Source organism: Salmo salar, chromosome 01, assembly GCF_965601325.2.
Source record: "Salmo salar chromosome 01, fSalSal1, whole genome shotgun sequence".
NCBI classification, from domain to species: Eukaryota; Metazoa; Chordata; class Actinopteri; order Salmoniformes; family Salmonidae; genus Salmo; species Salmo salar.
This window is the reverse complement of record NC_138291.1, coordinates 116,932,369-116,953,338: the sequence shown is the minus strand read 5'-3', so window position 1 is coordinate 116,953,338 and position 20,970 is coordinate 116,932,369. Positions and strand designations below refer to the sequence as shown.

General features: G+C 49.3%; 1 protein-coding gene across 2 annotated transcripts in view; it reads left to right on the top strand.

Moving 5' to 3' along the window:
* Positions 1-20,970, top strand: part of LOC106591860 (dedicator of cytokinesis protein 1) — a 747,377-nt gene that overhangs the window by 81,248 nt on the left and 645,159 nt on the right. For both annotated transcript variants that reach the window (XM_045687698.2, XM_045687696.2), the window contains exons 15-18: positions 8,408-8,506; positions 8,618-8,690; positions 16,152-16,255; positions 17,259-17,442. In XM_045687698.2, the coding sequence (XP_045543654.2) occupies positions 8,408-8,506; positions 8,618-8,690; positions 16,152-16,255; positions 17,259-17,442 (460 nt within the window). The remainder of the gene's footprint in view (positions 1-8,407; positions 8,507-8,617; positions 8,691-16,151; positions 16,256-17,258; positions 17,443-20,970) is intronic.

Here is a 20,970-nt window from a genome sequence, read left to right as displayed (position 1 = left end):
CTGCTTTTTAGATCTCGTTCTGTCCACCTCTTGGTCCATTTTCTAGAGGTTTGACGTGCTGTAGTTCAGCTCTCACTGGGGAAAGTTCTGTCCACCTCTTGGTCCATTTTCTAGAGGTTTGACGTGCTGTAGTTCAGCTCTCACTGGGGAAAGTTCTGTCCACCTCTTGGTCCATTTTCTAGAGGTTTGACGTGCTGTAGTTCAGCTCTCACTGGGGAAAGTTCTGTCCACCTCGTGGTCCATTTTCTAAAGGTTTGACGTGCTGTAGTTCAGCTCTCACTGGGGAAAGTTCTGTCCACCTCGTGGTCCATTTTCTAAAGGTTTGACGTGCTGTAGTTCAGAGCCCTCCTGTAGCCCAGAGCCCTCACACCATATCCCTCCCTTCTCTCTGGGTCTGATATCCTGTAGCCCAGAGCCCTCACACCATATCCCTCCCTTCTCTCTGGGTGTGATATCCTGTAGCCCAGAGCCCTCACACCATATCCCTCCCTTCTCTCTGGGTGTGATATCCTGTAGCCCAGAGCCCTCACACCATATCCCTCCCTTCTCTCTGGGTCTGATATCCTGTAACCCAGAGCCCTCACACCATATCCCTCCCGTCTCTCTGGGTCTGATAACCTGTAGCCCAGAGCCCTCACACCATATCCCTCCCGTCTCTCTGGGTCTGATATCCTGTAACCCAGAGCCCTCACACCATATCCCTCCCTTCTCTCTGGGTCTGATAACCTGTAGCCCAGAGCCCTCACACCATATCCCTCCCGTCTCTCTGGGTCTGATAACCTGTAGCCCAGAGCCCTCACACCATATCCCTCCCGTCTCTCTGGGTCTGATATCCTTTGCAGGACGGCCACAATTTGTCCTACCGTGGACTGATGAACGTCAAGGCTTTTAGAGATACTTTTGTAACCCTTTCCAGCTTTATGCAAGTCAACAATTCTTCATCTTAGGTCTTCTGAGATCTCTTTTGTTCGAGGCATGGTTCACATCAGGCAATGCTTCTTGTGAATAGCAAACTAACATTTTGTGAGTGTTTTTATAGGGCAGGGCAGCTGTAACCAACATCTCCAATCTCGTCTCATTGATTGGACTCCAGGTTAGCTGACTCCTGACTCCAGTTAGCTTTTGGAGAAGTCATTAGCCTTTAGAGAAGTCATTAGTCTAGGGGTTCACATTCTTTTCCCAACCTACACTGTGAATGTTTAACCTCTCTGGGGTATGTGAAATAGCAGAGCGCCAAATTCAAAACAACAAAAATCTCATAATTCAAATTTCTCACACATACAAGTATTATACACCATTTTAAAGATAAACTTCTCATTAATCCAACCACAGTGTCCGATTTCAAAAAGGCTTTACGGCGAAAGCATAGCATTAGATTATGTTAGGACAGCACCTAGACAAGAAAACCCACAGCCATTTTCCTAGCAAGGAGAGGCGTCACAGAAACCAGAAATACAGCTAAAATTAATCACTAACCTTTGATGATCTTCATCAGATGGCACTCATTGGACTTCATGTTACACAATACATGTATGTTTTGCTTGATAAAGTTCATATTTATATCCAAAAACCCAATTTTACATTGGCGTGTAATGTTCAGAAAGGTTTTGCCTCCAAGACATCTGGTGAATTTACAGAAATACTCATCATAAACGATGATAAAATATACAACTGTTATGCATAGAATTAAAGGTACACTTCTCCTTAATGCAACCGCTGTGTCAGATTTCAAAAAAGCTTTACGGCGAAAGCACACTTTGCAATAATCTGAGTACAGCGCTCAGCCACCAAAACAAGCCATACAGATACCCACCATGTTGGTTTCACTGACTGACTGTGGTTCCACTGACTGACTGTGGGTTCCTCTGGCTGACTGTGGTTCCTCTGGCTGACTGTGGGTTCCTCTGACTGACTGTGGGTCCCTCTGACTGACTGTGGTTCCTCTGACTGACTGTAGGTCCCTCTGGCTGACTGTGGTTCCTCTGACTGACTGTGGGTCCCTCTGACTGACGTGGTCCCGCGCTGTGGCCTCTGGCGACTGAGCCCTCGGCTGACGGGTCCCTCTGGCTGACTGTGGCCCGGCGACGGGTCCCTGGCTGCGGGCCTCGGCGACTGTGGGCCCGACGCGCGGTCCCTGCTGCGGGGCCTCGACTGCTGGGGTTCCTCTGCGCTGAGGCCTCGGCTGCGTGGTCCCTGGCTGCGGGCCTCGACTGCTGGGTTCCTCTGGCTGACTGTGGGTCCCTCTGGCTGACTGTGGTTCCTCTGACTGACTGTAGGTCCTCTGGCTGACTGTGGGTCCCTCTGACTGACTGTGGTTCCTCTGGCTGACTGTGGTTCCTCTGGCTGACTGTGGGTTCCTCTGACTGACTGTGGGTCCCTCTGACTGACTGACTGACTGTAGGTCCTCTGGCTGACTGTGGGTCCCTCTGACTGACTGCGGGTCCCTCTGACTGACTGACTGACTGTAGGTCCTCTGGCTGACTGTGGGTCCCTCTGACTGACTGTGGTTCCTCTGACTGACTGTGGTTCCTCTGACTGACTGTGGTTGCTCTGACTGACTGTGGTTGCTCTGACTGACTGTGGTTCCTCTGACTGACTGTGGTTCCTCTGACTGACTGCAGGTCCTCTGACTGACTGACGATAACAACCAGTTAGACTTGTGTAGGCTACCGGTGCCTCGTTTTATTAACATTCAGAATTGTCATGACGTTGGCCTCTTTTGGTACAGGGAGGACAGTTGACCCCTCCCTTTTGCACACAATCCACCCTGTGTGTAAAGGGTCGTAAAAACTCTAAAATTCCAGGAGAGTCTCTGGCCACATGGCCCATAGAGAGACACAGGAAATTCTTCCAACTCATAGAATTGGAGAGCCAAGCGACATTTTGTGTTCTGGAGAAGGTATGGAAGATTGGTGAAGAATCCAGCTACGAACTGATCCGCTTGGTACCATTTTGTGATACTCAGAAGAGACAATATAGCCATATTACCATAAAACTGTTTATATAATAGACTCAGTTTAAGACTTGCATCATATGGGTGTATGGAATGTATTAATAAGGATAAAGCTTTTGTAAGACATTGAGATGCTATGTACTGATGTAATGTGATAGAATTGTATTTCTGTAACCAAATCTAACTCAGTCATAGGCACGCCCCCAGGGACCCATACAGGACCAGGCGTCATTTGACAAGCTGTTCTATGGGCACTATAAAACACCCCCGGATTTACATTTCCCCAGACCAGGCCTACACTCCGTTGGCTAATAGGTTTTACCTTCCAATTCCTCTACTGAAAGTGAACTATACCACGTGGTTAACTTTTAGACTATCGATACTGACAGAATAAGAACAAGTCTTTGATATTAATTATTAGTCTGCAGCTAAGTAAATTATATCATTGAACGCGAAGACCGACGAAACAACCATTCTATGACGACATTAATGAATGTCGCTCTGAAAGATCCATTCTAACCGAGAGAGATAGAGAGAACGCGGACAAAACTCCCCAACAGAACTACTCTCCAACAAGAATCAGAACGACACACTGAGCGTAAATATATATTGATTGCAATTGTTCCCGAATGAGTGAGCCTTCAATTGTTAATATTAATGAACCCTGTGTAACTTCTCAGCCGACCTTTTATGATCCATTGTTCAACAGGCCGACCTGCCTGTTTAGCCAGTAGGGCACATTCCGATACCAATCCTTTGTGACGATAATTACTGTTTGTATGTTTTCTGTTAATTACTTAGTGTAGTAAATAAATGATTTTAAGACAATTGATGTATGGATGATTTTAGTAAAGACTGGGTTCGTGCAGATACAACAATTTACGACGTTTGGAATGAGACTGGACTAGAGGTAAATACACCATTGAAACTAGAAGATAATCGGCCTATACTATAATAGAATATAATATTATAGTACAGGAAAGTTATATTAGGAAAATTATAACTTTGTAATCTGAATATTCTCCTTGGTGCCCCGATCTCCTAGTTAATTACAATTAAACGATTAATCAGTTTAATCGCGTGATAATAATTACAGGGAGCTAATTGATAAACATATCTTCCGTTTAATAGTACCCCCAAAGACACGACAGAATGTTATGGTCTGTCCTTGTAGGCAACGATGTAACAGATCATTTCATTTTACACAAAGTCTTTTCACTGTTAATACAGGCTTACTGCTGTATGTATATATTATGTTTTTCTAAAATGAATAATACTCTTGCAGGTAATGGAATACTAAGGTCCGTTCAGGTATTGTAATATGTGTAGCCATCCCTAGTAGAGGCCAGCAGTAACCCCCTGCCTCCAGTAAGGGAGGATGAGAGAGGCCTGGGGAGACCTGGCCTGATGTTTCTCCTGTTGGAGTGAGTCAGGCAGGGCTAGGCAAGCACGTGTGTGTGTGTGTGTGTGTGTGCTGGAGGAGGAGTGACGTTGAGGGACCACTGACCTGGTTGATAGAGAATCATACATGAATGTCCCTCCCTCATCCCTCCTCCCTCCCTCCTCCTCCTCCTCATCCCTCCCTCCCTTCCTCCTACACCTCCTCTTCCTCATCCCTCCTCCTCTTCCTCATCCCTCCTCCTCCTCCTCATCCCTCCTCCCTCCCTCCTCCTCCTCATCCCTCCTCCCTCCCATTCCTCCCTCCTCATCCCTCCCGCACTCCCCTCCCTCGTCCCTCCCTCCATCCCTTGTCCACCCTCCCCCCACCACAGAGGACATAGTGGTGTACACCGAGGCCCTGACCCACACCAGGGATCCACTGAGGGAAGATAATGACTTGTCTGGACCAGTAGAACCAGCTGGTCTCTCCAGCAACACATGTACACACACACGCAAACGCACACGCACATGCACACACACTGCAGTAGTAGTGGTCAGTTTAATATTTAATTTGTAATTTCTTTCTAATTAAGCAGGTTGTTTTCTGGGGACTTGGGTTGGAGGACAGGCTGGCTGGAGTTTCTTCTTTATATCAACACACAGCCTTAAGCTGATGGTACTGGCTGCAGGTCCTCTGTAGTTCAGTTAGTAGAGCATGGCTGCAGGTCCTCTGTAGTTCAGTTAGTAGAGCATGGCTGCAGGTCCTCTGTAGTTCAGTTAGTAGAGCATGGCTGCAGGTCCTCTGTAGTTCAGTTAGTAGAACATGGCTCCAGGTCCTCTGTAGTTCAGTTAGTAGAGCATGGCTGCAGGTCCTCTGTAGTTCAGTTAGTAGAACATGGCTCCAGGTCCTCTGTAGTTCAGTTAGTAGAACATGGTCCTCTGTAGTTCAGTTAGTAGAGCATGGCTGCAGGTCCTCTGTAGTTCAGTTAGTAGAACATGGTGCGCTCTGTAGTTCAGTTAGTAGAGCATGGCTGCAGGTCCTCTGTAGTTCAGTTAGTAGAGCATGGCTGCAGGTCCTCTGTAGTTCAGTTAGTAGAACATGGCTCCAGGTCCTCTGTAGTTCAGTTAGTAGAGCATGGCTCCAGGTCCTCTGTAGTTCAGTTAGTAGAACATGGTCCTCTGTAGTTCAGTTAGTAGAACATGGCTCCAGGTCCTCTGTAGTTCAGTTAGTAGAACATGGTCCTCTGTAGTTCAGTTAGTAGAGCATGGCTGCAGGTCCTCTGTAGTTCAGTTAGTAGAACATGGTCCTCTGTAGTTCAGTTAGTAGAGCATGGCTCCAGGTCCTCTGTAGTTCAGTTAGTAGAACATGGTCCTCTGTAGTTCAGTTAGTAGAGCATGGCTGCAGGTCCTCTGTAGTTCAGTTAGTAGAACATGGTCCTCTGTAGTTCAGTTAGTAGAGCATGGCTCCAGGTCCTCTGTAGTTCAGTTAGTAGAACATGCCGGTCCTCTGTAGTTCAGTTAGTAGAACATGGTCCTCTGTAGTTCAGTTAGTAGAGCATGGCTGCAGGTCCTCTGTAGTTCAGTTAGTAGAACATGGTCCTCTGTAGTTCAGTTAGTAGAGCATGGCTGCAGGTCCTCTGTAGTTCAGTTAGTAGAACATGGCTCCAGGTCCTCTGTAGTTCAGTTAGTAGAACATGGTCCTCTGTAGTTCAGTTAGTAGAGCATGGCTGCAGGTCCTCTGTAGTTCAGTTAGTAGAACATGGTCCTCTGTAGTTCAGTTAGTAGAGCATGGCTCCAGGTCCTTTGTAGTTCAGTTAGTAGAACATGGTCCTCTGTAGTTCAGTTAGTAGAGCATGGCTGCAGGTCCTCTGTAGTTCAGTTAGTAGAACATGGTCCTCTGTAGTTCAGTTAGTAGAACATGGTCCTCTGTAGTTCAGTTAGTAGAACATGGCTCCAGGTCCTCTGTAGTTCAGTTAGTAGAGCATGGCTCCAGGTCCTCTGTAGTTCAGTTAGTAGAGCATGGCTCCAGGTCCTCTGTAGTTCAGTTAGTAGAACATGGCTCCAGGTCCTCTGTAGTTCAGTTAGTAGAACATGGCTCCAGGTCCTCTGTAGTTCAGTTAGTAGAACATGGCTCTAGGTCCTCTGTAGTTCAGTTAGTAGAACATGGTCCTCTGTAGTTCAGTTAGTAGAACATGGCTCCAGGTCCTCTGTAGTTCAGTTAGTAGAACATGGCTCCAGGTCCTCTGTAGTTCAGTTAGTAGAGCATGGCTCCAGGTCCTCTGTAGTTCAGTTAGTAGAACATGGCTCTAGGTCCTCTGTAGTTCAGTTAGTAGAACATGGTCCTCTGTAGTTCAGTTAGTAGAGCATGGCTGCAGGTCCTCTGTAGTTCAGTTAGTAGAACATGGTCCTCTGTAGTTCAGTTAGTAGAGCATGGCTCCAGGTCCTCTGTAGTTCAGTTAGTAGAACATGGTCCTCTGTAGTTCAGTTAGTAGAGCATGGCTGCAGGTCCTCTGTAGTTCAGTTAGTAGAGCATGGCTGCAGGTCCTCTGTAGTTCAGTTAGTAGAACATGGTCCTCTGTAGTTCAGTTAGTAGAACATGGCTCCAGGTCCTCTGTAGTTCAGTTAGTAGAACATGGCTCCAGGTCCTCTGTAGTTCAGTTAGTAGAACATGGCTCCAGGTCCTCTGTAGTTCAGTTAGTAGAGCATGGCTCCAGGTCCTCTGTAGTTCAGTTAGTAGAACATGGCTCTAGGTCCTCTGTAGTTCAGTTAGTAGAACAAGGCTCCAGGTCCTCTGTAGTTCAGTTAGTAGAACAAGGCTCCAGGTCCTCTGTAGTTCAGTTAGTAGAGCATGGCTCCAGGTCCTCTGTAGTTCAGTTAGTAGAACAAGGCTCCAGGTCCTCTGTAGTTCAGTTAGTAGAACATGGCTCCAGGTCCTCTGTAGTTCAGTTAGTAGAGCATGGCTCCAGGTCCTCTGTAGTTCAGTTAGTAGAACAAGGCTCCAGGTCCTCTGTAGTTCAGTTAGTAGAGCATGGCTCCAGGTCCTCTGTAGTTCAGTTAGTAGAACATGGTCCTCTGTAGTTCAGTTAGTAGAGCATGGCTGCAGGTCCTCTGTAGTTCAGTTAGTAGAACATGGTCCTCTGTAGTTGAGTTAGTAGAGCATGGCTCCAGGTCCTCTGTAGTTCAGTTAGTAGAGCATGGCTCCAGGTCCTCTGTAGTTCAGTTAGTAGAACATGGTCCTCTGTAGTTCAGTTAGTAGAGCATGGCTCCAGGTCCTCTGTAGTTCAGTTAGTAGAACATGGCTCCAGGTCCTCTGTAGTTCAGTTAGTAGAGCATGGCTGCAGGTCCTCTGTAGTTCAGTTAGTAGTACATGGTCCTCTGTAGTTCAGTTAGTAGAACATGGCTCCAGGTCCTCTGTAGTTCAGTTAGTAGAACATGGCTCCAGGTCCTCTGTAGTTCAGTTAGTAGAGCATGGTCCTCTGTAGTTCAGTTAGTAGAGCATGGTCCTCTGTAGTTCAGTTAGTAGAGCGTGGTCCTATATAGTTCAGTTAGTAGAACATGGCTCCAGGTCCTCTGTAGTTCAGTTAGAAGAACATGGCTCCAGGTCCTCTGTAGTTCAGTTAGTAGAGCATGGTCCTCTGTAGTTCAGTTATAGAGCATGGCTCCAGGTCCTCTGTAGTTCAGTTAGTAGAGCATGGCTCCAGGTCCTCTGTAGTTCAGTTAGTAGAGCATGGTCCTCTGTAGTTCAGTTAGTAGAACATGGTCCTCTGTAGTTGAGTTAGTAGAGCATGGCTCCAGGTCCTCTGTAGTTCAGTTAGTAGAACATGGCTCCAGGTCCTCTGTAGTTCAGTTAGTAGAACATGGTCCTATATAGTTCAGTTAGTAGAGCATGGCTCCAGGTCCTATATAGGTTAGTTAGTAGAGCATGGCTTTTATAGTATAGTGGTTTGATTCCCGCCACAACCCTTATGTAAAATGTACGGATAACTTTAAGTTGCTTTGGATTAAAGCTTCTGCTCAGTGGTTTTTATAATTATATTAAAATACCTTCTCCATTTCCACCTTTCTCTCTCTCAGAACGTGATGTTCCCTGGTGCTGGAGACGAGGGCATCTTGGAGTACAAGTCTGTCATCTACTACCAGATCAAACAGCCACGTTGGTTTGAAACCATCAAGGTTAGTCTGTCTATACCCTTGTGTTTGTACATGTGCATGTGTGTACTTTAATTTGAGATACGTTGAGTTTCATTTAGCTGTCTGTCTCCTGCCTTACTGTTTAACCTCAAGGTTGCCATCCCTATTGAAGACGTGAACCGAAGTCACCTGCGATTCACCTTCCGTCACCGATCATCTCAAGAATGTAAGTACAAATGTGAATGTTTTTAAGGTCTTTTCTGACTTTATTTAATTGAGATGGAGAGGTTGGCAGTGGGGAAATATAGAGAGGATGACAGTGGGGAAATATAGAGAGGATGACAGTGGGGAGAGATGGAGAGGATGACAGTGGGGAGAGATGGAGAGGATGACAGTGGGGAAAGATGGAGAGGATGACAGTGGGGAAAGATGGAGAGGATGACAGTGGGGAAAGATGGAGAGGATGACAGTGGGGAAATATAGAGAGGATGACAGTGGGGAAAGATGGAGAGGATGACAGTGGGGAGAGATGGAGAGGATGACAGTGGGGAGAGATGGAGAGGGTGACAGTGGGGAAAGATGGAGAGGATGACAGTGGGGAAATATAGAGAGGATGACAGTGGGGAAAGATGGAGAGGATGACAGTGGGGAGAGATGGAGAGGATGACAGTGGGGAGAGATGGAGAGGATGACAGTGGGAAAGATGGAGAGGATGACAGTGGGGAAAGATGGAGAGGATGACAGTGGGGAAAGATGGAGTGGATGACAGTGGGGAAAGATGGAGAGGATGACAGTGGGAAAGATGGAGAGGATGACAGTGGGAAAGATGGAGAGGATGACAGTGGGGAAAGATGGAGAGGGTGACAGTGGGGAAAGATGGAGTGGATGACAGTGGGGAAAGATGGAGAGGATGACAGTGGGGAAAGATGGAGAGGATGACAGTGGGGAGAGATGGAGAGGATGACAGTGGGGAGAGATGGAGAGGATGACAGTGGGAAAGATGGAGAGGATGACAGTGGGGAAAGATGGAGAGGATGACAGTGGGGAAAGATGGAGTGGATGACAGTGGGGAAAGATGGAGAGGTTGGCAGTGGGGAAATATGGAGAGGTTGGCAGTGGGGAAATATGGAGAGGTTGGCAGTGGGGAAATATGGAGAGGTTGGCAGTGGGGAAATATGGAGAGGTTGGCAGTGGGGAAATATGGAGAGGTTGGCAGTGGGGAAATATGGAGAGGTTGGCAGTGGGGAAATATGGAGAGGTTGGCAGTGGGGAAATATGGAGAGGTTGGCAGTGGGGAAATATGGAGAGGTTGGCAGTGGGGAAATATGGAGAGGTTGGCAGTGGGGAAATATGGAGAGGTTGGCAGTGGGGAAAGATGGAGAGGTTGGCAGTGGGGAAAGATGGAGAGGTTGGCAGTGGGGAAAGATGGAGAGGTTGGCAGTGGGGAAAGATGGAGAGGTTGGCAGTGGGGAAAGATGGAGAGGTTGGCAGTGGGGAAATATGGAGAGGTTGGCAGTGGGGAAATATGGAGAGGTTGGCAGTGGGGAAAGATGGAGAGGATGGGAGAGGGTGGCAGTGGGGAAAGATGGAGAGGTTAGCAGTGGGGAAAGATGTTGAGGTTGGCAGTGGGGAAAGATGGAGAGGTTGGCAGTGGGGAAAGATGGAGAGGATGACAGTGGGGAAATATAGAGAGGGTGACAGTGAGGAAATATGGAGAGGGTGACAGTGGGGAAAGATGGAGAGGATGACAGTGGGGAAAGATGGCGAGGATGACAGTGAGGAAATATGGAGAGGATGACAGTGGGGAAAGATGGAGAGGATGACAGTGAGGAAATATGGAGAGGGTGACAGTGGGGAAATATAGAGAGGGTGACAGTGGGGAAAGATGGAGAGGCTGACAGTGGGGAAAGATGGAGAGAGACAGTGACAGTGGGGGAAGATGGATAGAGGGTGCCAGTGGGGGAAGATGGAGAGTGGGTGACAGTGGGGAAAGATGGAGAGAGGGTGACAGTGGGGAAAGTTGGAGGTAACTTAGATCACTAGGCCATGAGCACAAATTTAGATTCATGGACCACTAGACCACCCTAGGCCATGAGCACAAATATAAATTCATAATTTAGACCACTAGGCTACGAGCACAAATTTAAATTCATACAATTATTCAGACAATGAATTCATAAATACTAAGCAATTGGCTCCTAATCTGTCCCCAGTCATCCAAGTCTACATCCTGGCACTCATAGGGAACAGGGGGCCGTTTAGGACACAAGTGCTGGTCATAACAATTACTTTACGGTTCACCCTGCGTCACTTTAATTGTGGAATGAAATTCCCCTACATAAATGAGATTCATATAATTCTGTTGGAATGGCTGGGTTGGCTGTCAGTGGGCCCGGGCTGGCTGTCAGTGGGCCCGGGCTGGATGTCAGTGGGCCCGGGCTGGCTGTCAGTGGGCCCAGGGTGGGAGAATAAAATGCCAGAAACTGCTCATTTGTATGTTGGGAAAGGCGTCTGCCTGGCTGAAGGGACTCAATTATAAATGTATTTCTTTATTTTTGGTAGTGTTTTTAATGTTTATGGGTGTGGAACAGGGCTGAGGAAGCCTGTCCTGGCAGCCTTGTTGCTCCATCTGCTCACCACATGGTGTGTTATTGGTTAGCCCGGCCAAGAGGAGCTGGGCAGGTGGCCGTATGCAAAACGATCAATTAGCAGGTCCAGACAGCCTGGACTGGGGGTTGTCTGTCTGAAACGTGCTGTAGTTAGGGTGAAGCTATCCGTCCTCTCCTTCAGCATTGACACGCATACACACACACACACACACACACACACACACACACACACACACACACACACACACACACACACACACACACACACACACACACACACACACACTGTTGTGGGCTTCAGCAAAGACTAATTCTCTAGCACGGTTTACTTTTCATACAGTCAGCCAGCCATTCACTCAGTCAGCCATTCACTCAGCCAGCCAGCAATTCACTCAGCCAGCCAGCCAGTCACTTAGCCAGTCAGCCGCTCAGCCAGCCAGTCAGCCGCTCAGCCAGCCAGTCAGCCGCTCAGCCAGCCAGCCAGTTGCTCAGCCAGCCACTCAGCCAGCCAGCCACTCAGCCAGCCAGTCAGCCGCTCAGCCAGCCAGTCAGCCGCTCAGCCAGCCAGTCAGCCGCTCAGCCAGCCAGCCAGTCAGCCGCTCAGCCAGCCAGTCAGCCGCTCAGCCAGCCAGTCAGCCGCTCAGCCAGCCAGTCAGCCGCTCAGCCAGCCAGCCAGTTGCTCAGCCAGCCACTCAGCCGCTCAGCCAGCCACTCAGCCACTCAGCCAGCCAGCCAGCCACTCAGCCATCCAGCCAGTCACTCAGCCAGCCAGCCAGTCACTCAGCCAGCCAGCCACTCAACCAGCCAGCCAGCCACTCAACCACTCAGCCAGCCGGTCACTCAGCCACTCAGCCAGCCAGTCACTCAGCCAGCCAGTCACTCAGCCATTCAGCCAGCCAGCCAGCCACTCAGCCAGCCAGCCAGTCACTCAGCCAGCCAGCCAGCCAGTCACTCAGCCAGCCAGCCAGCCAGTCACTCAGCCAGCCAGCCAGCCAGTCACTCAGCCAGCCAGCCAGTCACTCAGCCAGCCAGTCACTCAGCCAGCCAGTCACTCAGCCAGCCAGTCACTCAGCCAGCCAGTCACTCAGCCAGTCAGTCACTCAGTCACTCAGCCAGTCAGTCACTCAGCCAGTCAGTCACTCACTCACTCACTCACTCACTCACTCACTCACTCACTCACTCACTCACTCACTCACTCACTCACTCACTCACTCACTCACTCACTCACTCAGCCAGTTACTCACTCACTCACTCACTCACTCACTCACTCACTCACTCACTCACTCACTCACTCACTCACTCAGCCAGTCACTCAGCCAGCCAGCCAGCCAGCCAGTCACTCACTCACTCACTCACTCACTCACTCACTCACTCACTCACTCACTCACTCACTCACTCACTCACTCACTCACTCACTCACTCACTCACTCACTCACTCAGTCAGTCAGTCAGTCAGTCAGTCAGGCAGTCAGCCAGTCAGTCAGTCAGCCAGTCAGTCAGTCAGGCTGTCAGGCTGTGCCCCTGCCCAGTCAAGTGAAATCCATAGATTAGGGTCTAATGAATTTATTTAAATGGACTAATTTCCTTCTTTGAACTGTAATTCAGTCAAATCTTTTAAATTGTTGCATGTTGCGTTTTTAAATCATTTTTGTTCAGTATAGTTAATTGCCTTGTCTTTCTGTCTCTGGTTGGATGATTACCTGAGGCATGTTTGATGGCCCTAATCCCCTGTTGGGAACCATGTTGTCATTTAGTGTATACGCGGTAGGAGAGAAAGAGCACATTTCAGACAGTTCATTCTACGTCAGTGAACAGCTGAGATGTGCAGGTTTCTGGACCAAATAATCCTCTGCCTCCCAAACTGAAGCGGTTTTCATCTGTGATTCTGTGCTTGTGTCTGATGGAAGTCATTGCGTAGTGAATCCACTCCTCTCCTGATTCTGCACCATACGTACCGTAGTGCTCCTCTATCTTTTTATTGGTTGTCTTCCAGTCCAGCGAGCAGAGCGATTATTCACCGCGCCAGGCTTACGGGCAGAAATCCAATAAGTTGATTTATACAGATTGAACGCGCCAGATACTCCGGTGAATCACGGTCTGAACGTCACGTACATTTGAGCTTGTTGATGTGTGATGGTGATGTATGTGGTCCCATCCGACGCTAAACTTACTGGACACGGCCATAACTCTCCTCTCTGTTTATATATAGGACCCACACTGAGACTGCTTCACAAATACTGCTCTATTATCTATGTAGTACACTTAGGGTCTGGTCAAAATATACAGTGTGCTGACATCATTCTCCCTGGGATAATGTAGCAAAGAGGAGGTCCAAATCATCTCTGCCATGTGGTGGCTAACGACTGGATACAGCACACACATTACAGTTCAGATTATTGGACTCATATGTGTCCTGACTGAGGACGGGATAATGTATTACTCATATGTGTTCTGGTTGTCTGGTTCAGTGGGCCTGAGCTCTAACTGGTTGTCTGGTTTAGTGGGCCTGGGCTCTAACTGGTTGTCTGGTTCAGTGGGCCGGGGCTCTAACTGGTTGTCTGGTTCAGTGGGGCTCTAACTGGTTGTCTGGTTCAGTGGGGCTCTAACTGGTTGTCTGGTTCAGTGGGCCGGGGCTCTAACTGGTTGTCTGGTTCAGTGGGTCGGGGCTCTAACTGGTTGTCTGGTTCAGTGGGCTGGGGCTCTAACTGGTTGTCTGGTTCAGTGGGGCTCTAACTGGTTGTCTGGTTCAGTGGGCCGGGCCTCTAACTGGTTGTCTGGTTCAGTGGGCCTGGGCTCTAACTGGTTGTCTGGTTCAGTGGGCTGGGGCTCTAACTGGTTGTCTGGTTCAGTGGGGCTCTAACTGGTTGTCTGGTTCAGTGGGGCTCTAACTGGTTGTCTGGTTCAGTGGGCCGGGGCTCTAACTGGTTGTCTGGTTCAGTGGGTCGGGGCTCTAACTGGTTGTCTGGTTCAGTGGGCTGGGGCTCTAACTGGTTGTCTGGTTCAGTGGGGCTCTAACTGGTTGTCTGGTTCAGTGGGCCGGGCCTCTAACTGGTTGTCTGGTTCAGTGGGCCTGGGCTCTAACTGGTTGTCTGGTTCAGTGGGCTGGGGCTCTAACTGGTTGTCTGGTTCAGTGGGTCGGGGCTCTAACTGGTTGTCTGGTTCAGTGGGCCTGGCCTCTAACTGGTTGTCTGGTTCAGTGGGGCTCTAACTGGTTGTCTGGTTCAGTGGGTCGGGGCTCTAACTGGTTGTCTGGTTCAGTGGGGCTCTAACTGGTTGTCTGGTTCAGTGGGCCGGGGCTCTAACTGGTTGTCTGGTTCAGTGGGGCTCTAACTGGTTGTCTGGTTCAGTGGGCCGGGGCTCTAACTGGTTGTCTGGTTCAGTGGGGCTCTAACTGGTTGTCTGGTTCAGTGGGCCTGGGCTCTAACTGGTTGTCTGGTTCAGTGGGGCTCTAACTGGTTGTCTGGTTCAGTGGGCCGGGGCTCTAACTGGTTGTCTGGTTCAGTTGGCCTGGCCTCTAACTGGTTGTCTGGTTCAGTGGGCCTGGGCTCTAACTGGTTGTCTGGTTCAGTGGGCTGGGGCTCTAACTGGTTGTCTGGTTCAGTGGGCCGGGGCTCTAACTGGTTGTCTGGTTCAGTGGGGCTCTAACTGGTTGTCTGGTTCAGTGGGGCTCTAACTGGTTGTCTGGTTCAGTGGGGCTCTAACTGGTTGTCTGGTTCAGTGGGCCGGGGCTCTAACTGGTTGTCTGGTTCAGTGGGCCGGGGCTCTAACTGGTTGTCTGGTTCAGTGGGGCTCTAACTGGTTGTCTGGTTCAGTGGGCCGGGGCTCTAACTGGTTGTCTGGTTCAGTGGGCCTGGGCTCTAACTGGTTGTCTGGTTCAGTGGGGCTCTAACTGGTTGTCTGGTTCAGTGGGCCTGGGCTCTAACTGGTTGTCTGGTTCAGTGGGGCTCTAACTGTTTGTCTGGTTCAGTGGGCCGGGGCTCTAACTGGTTGTCTGGTTCAGTGGGCCGGGGCTCTAACTGGTTGTCTGGTTCAGTTGGCCTGGCCTCTAACTGGTTGTCTGGTTCAGTGGGCCTGGGCTCTAACTGGTTGTCTGGTTCAGTGGGCTGGGGCTCTAACTGGTTGTCTGGTTCAGTGGGCCGGGGCTCTAACTGGTTGTCTGGTTCAGTGGGGCTCTAACTGGTTGTCTGGTTCAGTGGGTCGGGGCTCTAACTGGTTGTCTGGTTCAGTGGGTCGGGGCTCTAACTGGTTGTCTGGTTCAGTGGGTCGGGGCTCTAACTGGTTGTCTGGTTCAGTGGGGCTCTAACTGGTTGTCTGGTTCAGTGGGCCGGGGCTCTAACTGGTTGTCTGGTTCAGTGGGGCTCTAACTGGTTGTCTGGTTCAGTGGGCCGGGGCTCTAACTGGTTGTCTGGTTCAGTGGGCCGGGGCTCTAACTGGTTGTCTGGTTCAGTGGGGCTCTAACTGGTTGTCTGGTTCAGTGGGCCGGGGCTCTAACTGGTTGTCTGGTTCAGTGGGCCGGGGCTCTAACTGGTTGTCTGGTTCAGTGGGGCTCTAACTGGTTGTCTGGTTCAGTGGGCCGGGGCTCTAACTGGTTGTCTGGTTCAGTGGGCCTGGGCTCTAACTGGTTGTCTGGTTCAGTGGGGCTCTAACTGGTTGTCTGGTTCAGTGGGCCTGGGCTCTAACTGGTTGTCTGGTTCAGTGGGGCTCTAACTGTTTGTCTGGTTCAGTGGGGCTCTAACTGTTTGTCTGGTTCAGTGGGGCTCTAACTGGTTGTCTGGTTCAGTGGGGCTCTAACTGGTTGTCTGGTTCAGTGGGCCGTGGCTCTAACTAGCTGTTGACAGCTGAGCTAAGCTGCTTTAGCCTCACCCTTGTTACCCTGGCTCTGTTCTGTGTCCCTCCGGACCCTCCAAAGGCAGTGAGACACTAATGACCAGTGATGATCCCCAGCCCATTCCCATTCCAAGCCCGAGCCAAGCCCAGCTCCCAGCCCAACCTGGGCCCAGCCCGAGCCAAGCCCAGATCCAGCCTCGCCGCCTTTCCAGCTAACACCACCTCCTCTGTATCCCCTCCTCCCCCTGCAGCCAAAGATAAATCAGAGAAGATATTCGCCCTGTCGTTTGTGAAGCTGATGAGGTACGATGGGACGACCCTGAGGGACGGAGAGCACGATCTCATCGTATACAAGGTAGGTAATATAACACTACCTCATCATATACAGGGTAGGTAATATAACACCACCTCATCATATACAGGGTAGATCATATAACACCACCTCATCATATACAGGTAATATAACACCACCTAATCGTATACAGGGTGGGTTATATAACACCACCTCATCATATAAAGGGTAGGTAATATAACACCACCTCATCATATACAGGGTAGGTCATATAACACCACCTCATCATATACAGGGTAGCTCATATAACACCACCTCATCATATACAGGGTAGGTCATATAACACCACCTCATCATATACAGGGTAGGTCATATAACACCACCTCATCATATACAGGTAATATAACACCACCTCATCATATACAGGGTAGGTCATAAAACACCACCTCATCATATACAGGGTAGGTCATATAACACCACCTCATCATATACAGGGTAGGTCATATAACACCACCTCATCATATACAGGGTAGGTAATATAACACCACCTCATCATATACAGGGTAGGTAAGATAACACCACCTCATCATATACAGGGTAGGTCATATAACACCATTTCATCATATACAGGGTAGGTCATATAACACCATTTCATCATATACAGGGTAGGTCATATAACACCATCTCATCATATACAGGGTAGGTCATATAACACCACCTCATCATATACAGGGTAGGTCATATAACACCACCTCATCATATACAGGGTAGATCGTATAACACCACCTCATCATATACAGGGTAGGTCGTATAACACCACCTCATCATATACAGGGTAGGTCATATAACACCACCTCATCATATACAGGGTAGGTCATATAACACCACCTCATAATTTACAGGGTAGGTCGTAATAACACCACCTAATCATATACAGGATAGGTCATATAACACCACCTCATAATTTACAGGGCAGGTAATATTACACCACCTCATCATTTACAGGGTAGGTCATATAACACCACGGTATATTCGTATATTTAATTCTGTGTTCTATGACCCCCAGGCGGAGGCTAAGAAGCTGGAGGACTCGTCTCTGTACCTGAACGTTCCTGCTACCAAGGTGGAGCTGGAGGAGAAGGGCTTGTCCACCACAGGGAAGGGCACACACAACCTGGGCAACTGTACCATCAGCAAGGACTCCTTCCAGATAGCAACCCTGGTGTGTTCTACCAAGCTCACACAGAACGGTAAAAAGACTCTCTCTCCCTCTAGCCCTCTCTTTCCAGCCCAATACAGCATCGCCTCCTGCCTTCTCTCCCTCTTCTACTCTCTCTCCTTCCAGCCCAATACAGCATGGCCTCCAGCCTTCTCTCCCTCCTCTACTCTCTCTCGCTCTCTCTCTCTCCCTCCAGCCCTCCCTACTTCTCTCTCTCTCCACCTTTCTCTCTCCTTCCAGCCCTTCTTATTTCTCTCTCTCTCCACATCCCTCTCTCCACCGTTCTCTCTCTCTCTCCCTCCAGCCCTCCCTACTTCTCTCTCTCCACCGTTCTCTCTCTCTCTCCATCTCTCTCTCTCCATCTCTCTCTCTCTCCCTCCAGCCCTCCTCACCTCTCTCCATCTCTCTCTCCATCTCTCTCTCCATCTCTCTCTCTCTCTCTCTCCATCTCTCTCTCTCTCTCTCTCCACCAATATCTCTCCCTCCTGCCCTCCCTACCAGTAAAACGACCAAGCTGGTGCAGATTACATGATCCTCATCTAGGACTGTACCATTGAACACCTCATTATAACTCTATAGACTGACATGGGCCTCATCTAGGACTGTACCATTGAACATCTCATTATAACTCTATAGACTGACATGGTCCTCATCTAGGACTGTACCATTGAACACCTCATTATAACTCTATAGACTGACATGGGCCTCATCTAGGACTGTACCATTGAACATCTCATTATAACTCTATAGACTGACATGGTCCTCATCTAGGACTGTACCATTGAACACCTCATTATAACTCTATAGACTGACATGGTCCTCATCTAGGACTGTACCATTGAACACCTCATTATAACTCTGTAGAATGTGTGTTGTTAGACTGGTTGCTTTGTGCTGTGAACTTGACTCTTGACTTCTGGGATTCATGGCTTCCTCTCCTTTTGAGTATCTGTGAACTAAACAGCCATTTGTCAGAAGAATGAACCAAACAGTAGGATGGTTTTCAATCTGTTTCGGCCTACAAGATGGGATGAACATGGAAATAAAGGTGAGATGAAAAACTGAAGCAATGAGAACAAAGACCAGGGGAAGACTGGGGCAGTGACTGCAACAGCCCATCCTTTGGCACTTTAAATTCATAGTTTTTACTAGCCTACAGCCGTTTCCCGTCCGTCCCACCATAAAGACACATTGTGAATAAAGAGCTTTCTGACTCAGATCATGTGAAACAGTGGAGATGGAGAATTAAAAGAAAGAGAATTTCTGCTATGCTCCCAGGGAACCATTGAAGCAACTCAGTATTGTGTAAGTACAGCTTCATTACAGTCCAGTCACATAGCAGCGATATGCAGCAGTTCTCTCTCTCTCTCTACACACCTCTTCTCTCAGGAATGAGAGGCTGCTGCAGAACACAAGGCTGCATCCTACACCCTGTATAGAGCACTGCTTTTGACCAGAGCCCATAGGGAATAAGGGAGCCTTTTGAAGTGTAGATGTAGACAAAGGTGCATTGCTTTCCCCTCCCTGTATGGTGACAGAACTTTCTCCTGACTTTCTTCTCTCCTGTGTTTCTACTGCTGTGCTGCTCTTCTCTCTCCTGTGTTTCTACTGCTGTGCTGCTCTTCTCTCTCCTGTGTTTCTACTGCTGTGCTGCTCTTCTCTCTCCTGTGTTTCTACTGCTGTGCTGCTCTTCTCTCTCCTGTGTTTCTACTGCTGTGCTGCTCTTCTCTCCTGTGTTTCTACTGCTGTGCTGCACTTCTCTCCTGTGTTTCTACTGCTGTGCTGCTCTTCTCTCTCCTGTGTTTCTACTGCTGTGCTGCTCTTCTCTCTCCTGTGTTTCTACTGCTGTGCTGCTCTTCTCTCCTGTGTTTCTACTGCTGTGCTGCTCTTCTCTCCTGTGTTTCTACTGCTGTGCTGCTCTTCTCTCTCCTGTGTTTCTACTGCTGTGCTGCTCTTCTCTCTCCTGTGTTTCTACTGCTGTGCTGCTCTTCTCTCTCCTGTGTTTCTACTGCTGTGCTGCTCTTCTCTCCTGTGTTTCTACTGCTGTGCTGCACTTCTCTCCTGTGTTTCTACTGCTGTGCTGCTCTTCTCTCTCCTGTGTTTCTACTGCTGTGCTGCTCTTCTCTCTCCTGTGTTTCTACTGCTGTGCTGCTCTTCTCTCCTGTGTTTCTACTGCTGTGCTGCTCTTCTCTCCTGTGTTTCTACTGCTGTGCTGCTCTTCTCTCTCCTGTGTTTCTACTGCTGTGCTGCTCTTCTCTCTCCTGTGTTTCTACTGCTGTGCTGCTCTTCTCTCTCCTGTGTTTCTACTGCTGTGCTGCTCTTCTCTCTCCTGTGTTTCTACTGCTGTGCTGCACTTCTCTCCTGTGTTTCTACTGCTGTGCTGCACTTCTCTCCTGTGTTTCTACTGCTGTGCTGCTCTTCTCTCTCCTGTGTTTCTACTGCTGTGCTGCTCTTCTCCTGTGTTTCTACTGCTGTGCTGCTCTTCTCTCTCCTGTGTTTCTACTGCTGTGCTGCTTTTCTCTCTCCTGTGTTTCTACTGCTGTGCTGCTCTTCTCTCTCCTGTGTTTCTACTGCTGTGCTGCTCTTCTCTCCATCCTCCCCCTACTATATTACACACCCTCCATCTGCCCCCCTACTATATTACACACCCTCCATCCTCCCCCCTACTATATTACACACCCTCCCCCCTCCCCCAACTATATTACCCACCTTCCATCCTCCCCCCTACTATATTACCCAACTTCCATCCTCCCCCTACTGTATTACACACCCTCCATCCTCCCCCCTACTGTATTACACACCCTCCATCCTCCCCCTACTGTATTACACACCCTCCCCCCTCCCCTACTATATTACACACCCTCCCCCCTCCCCCTACTATATTACTCACCTTCCATCCTCCCCCCTACTATATTACCCACCTTCCATCCTCCCCCTACTGTATTACACACCCTCCATCCTCCCCCCTACTGTATTACACACCCTCCATCCTCCCCCCTACTGTATTACACACCCTCCATCCTCCCCCCTACTGTATTACACACCCTCCATCCTCCCCCCTACTGTATTACACACCCTCCCCCCTCCCCCCTACTGTATTACACACCCTCCATCCTCCCCCCTACTGTATTACACACCCTCGCCCCTCCCCCTACTGTATTACACACCCTCCATCCTCCACCCTACTATATTACACACCCTCCCCCCTACTATATTACACACCCTCCATCCTCCCCCTACTATTTTACACACCCTCCATCCTCCCCCCTACTGTATTACACACCCTCCATCCTCCCCCCTACTATATTACACACCCTCCCCCTACTATATTTCACACCCTCCATCCTCCCCCTACTATATTACACACCCTCCATCCTCCCCCTACTGTATTACACACCCTCCATCCTCCACCCCACTATATTACACACCCTCCCCCCTACTATATTACACACCCTCCATCCTCCACCCCACTATATTACACACCCTCCCCCCTACTATATTACACACCCGCCATCCTCCCCCTACTATATTACACACCCGCCATCCTCCCCCTACTATA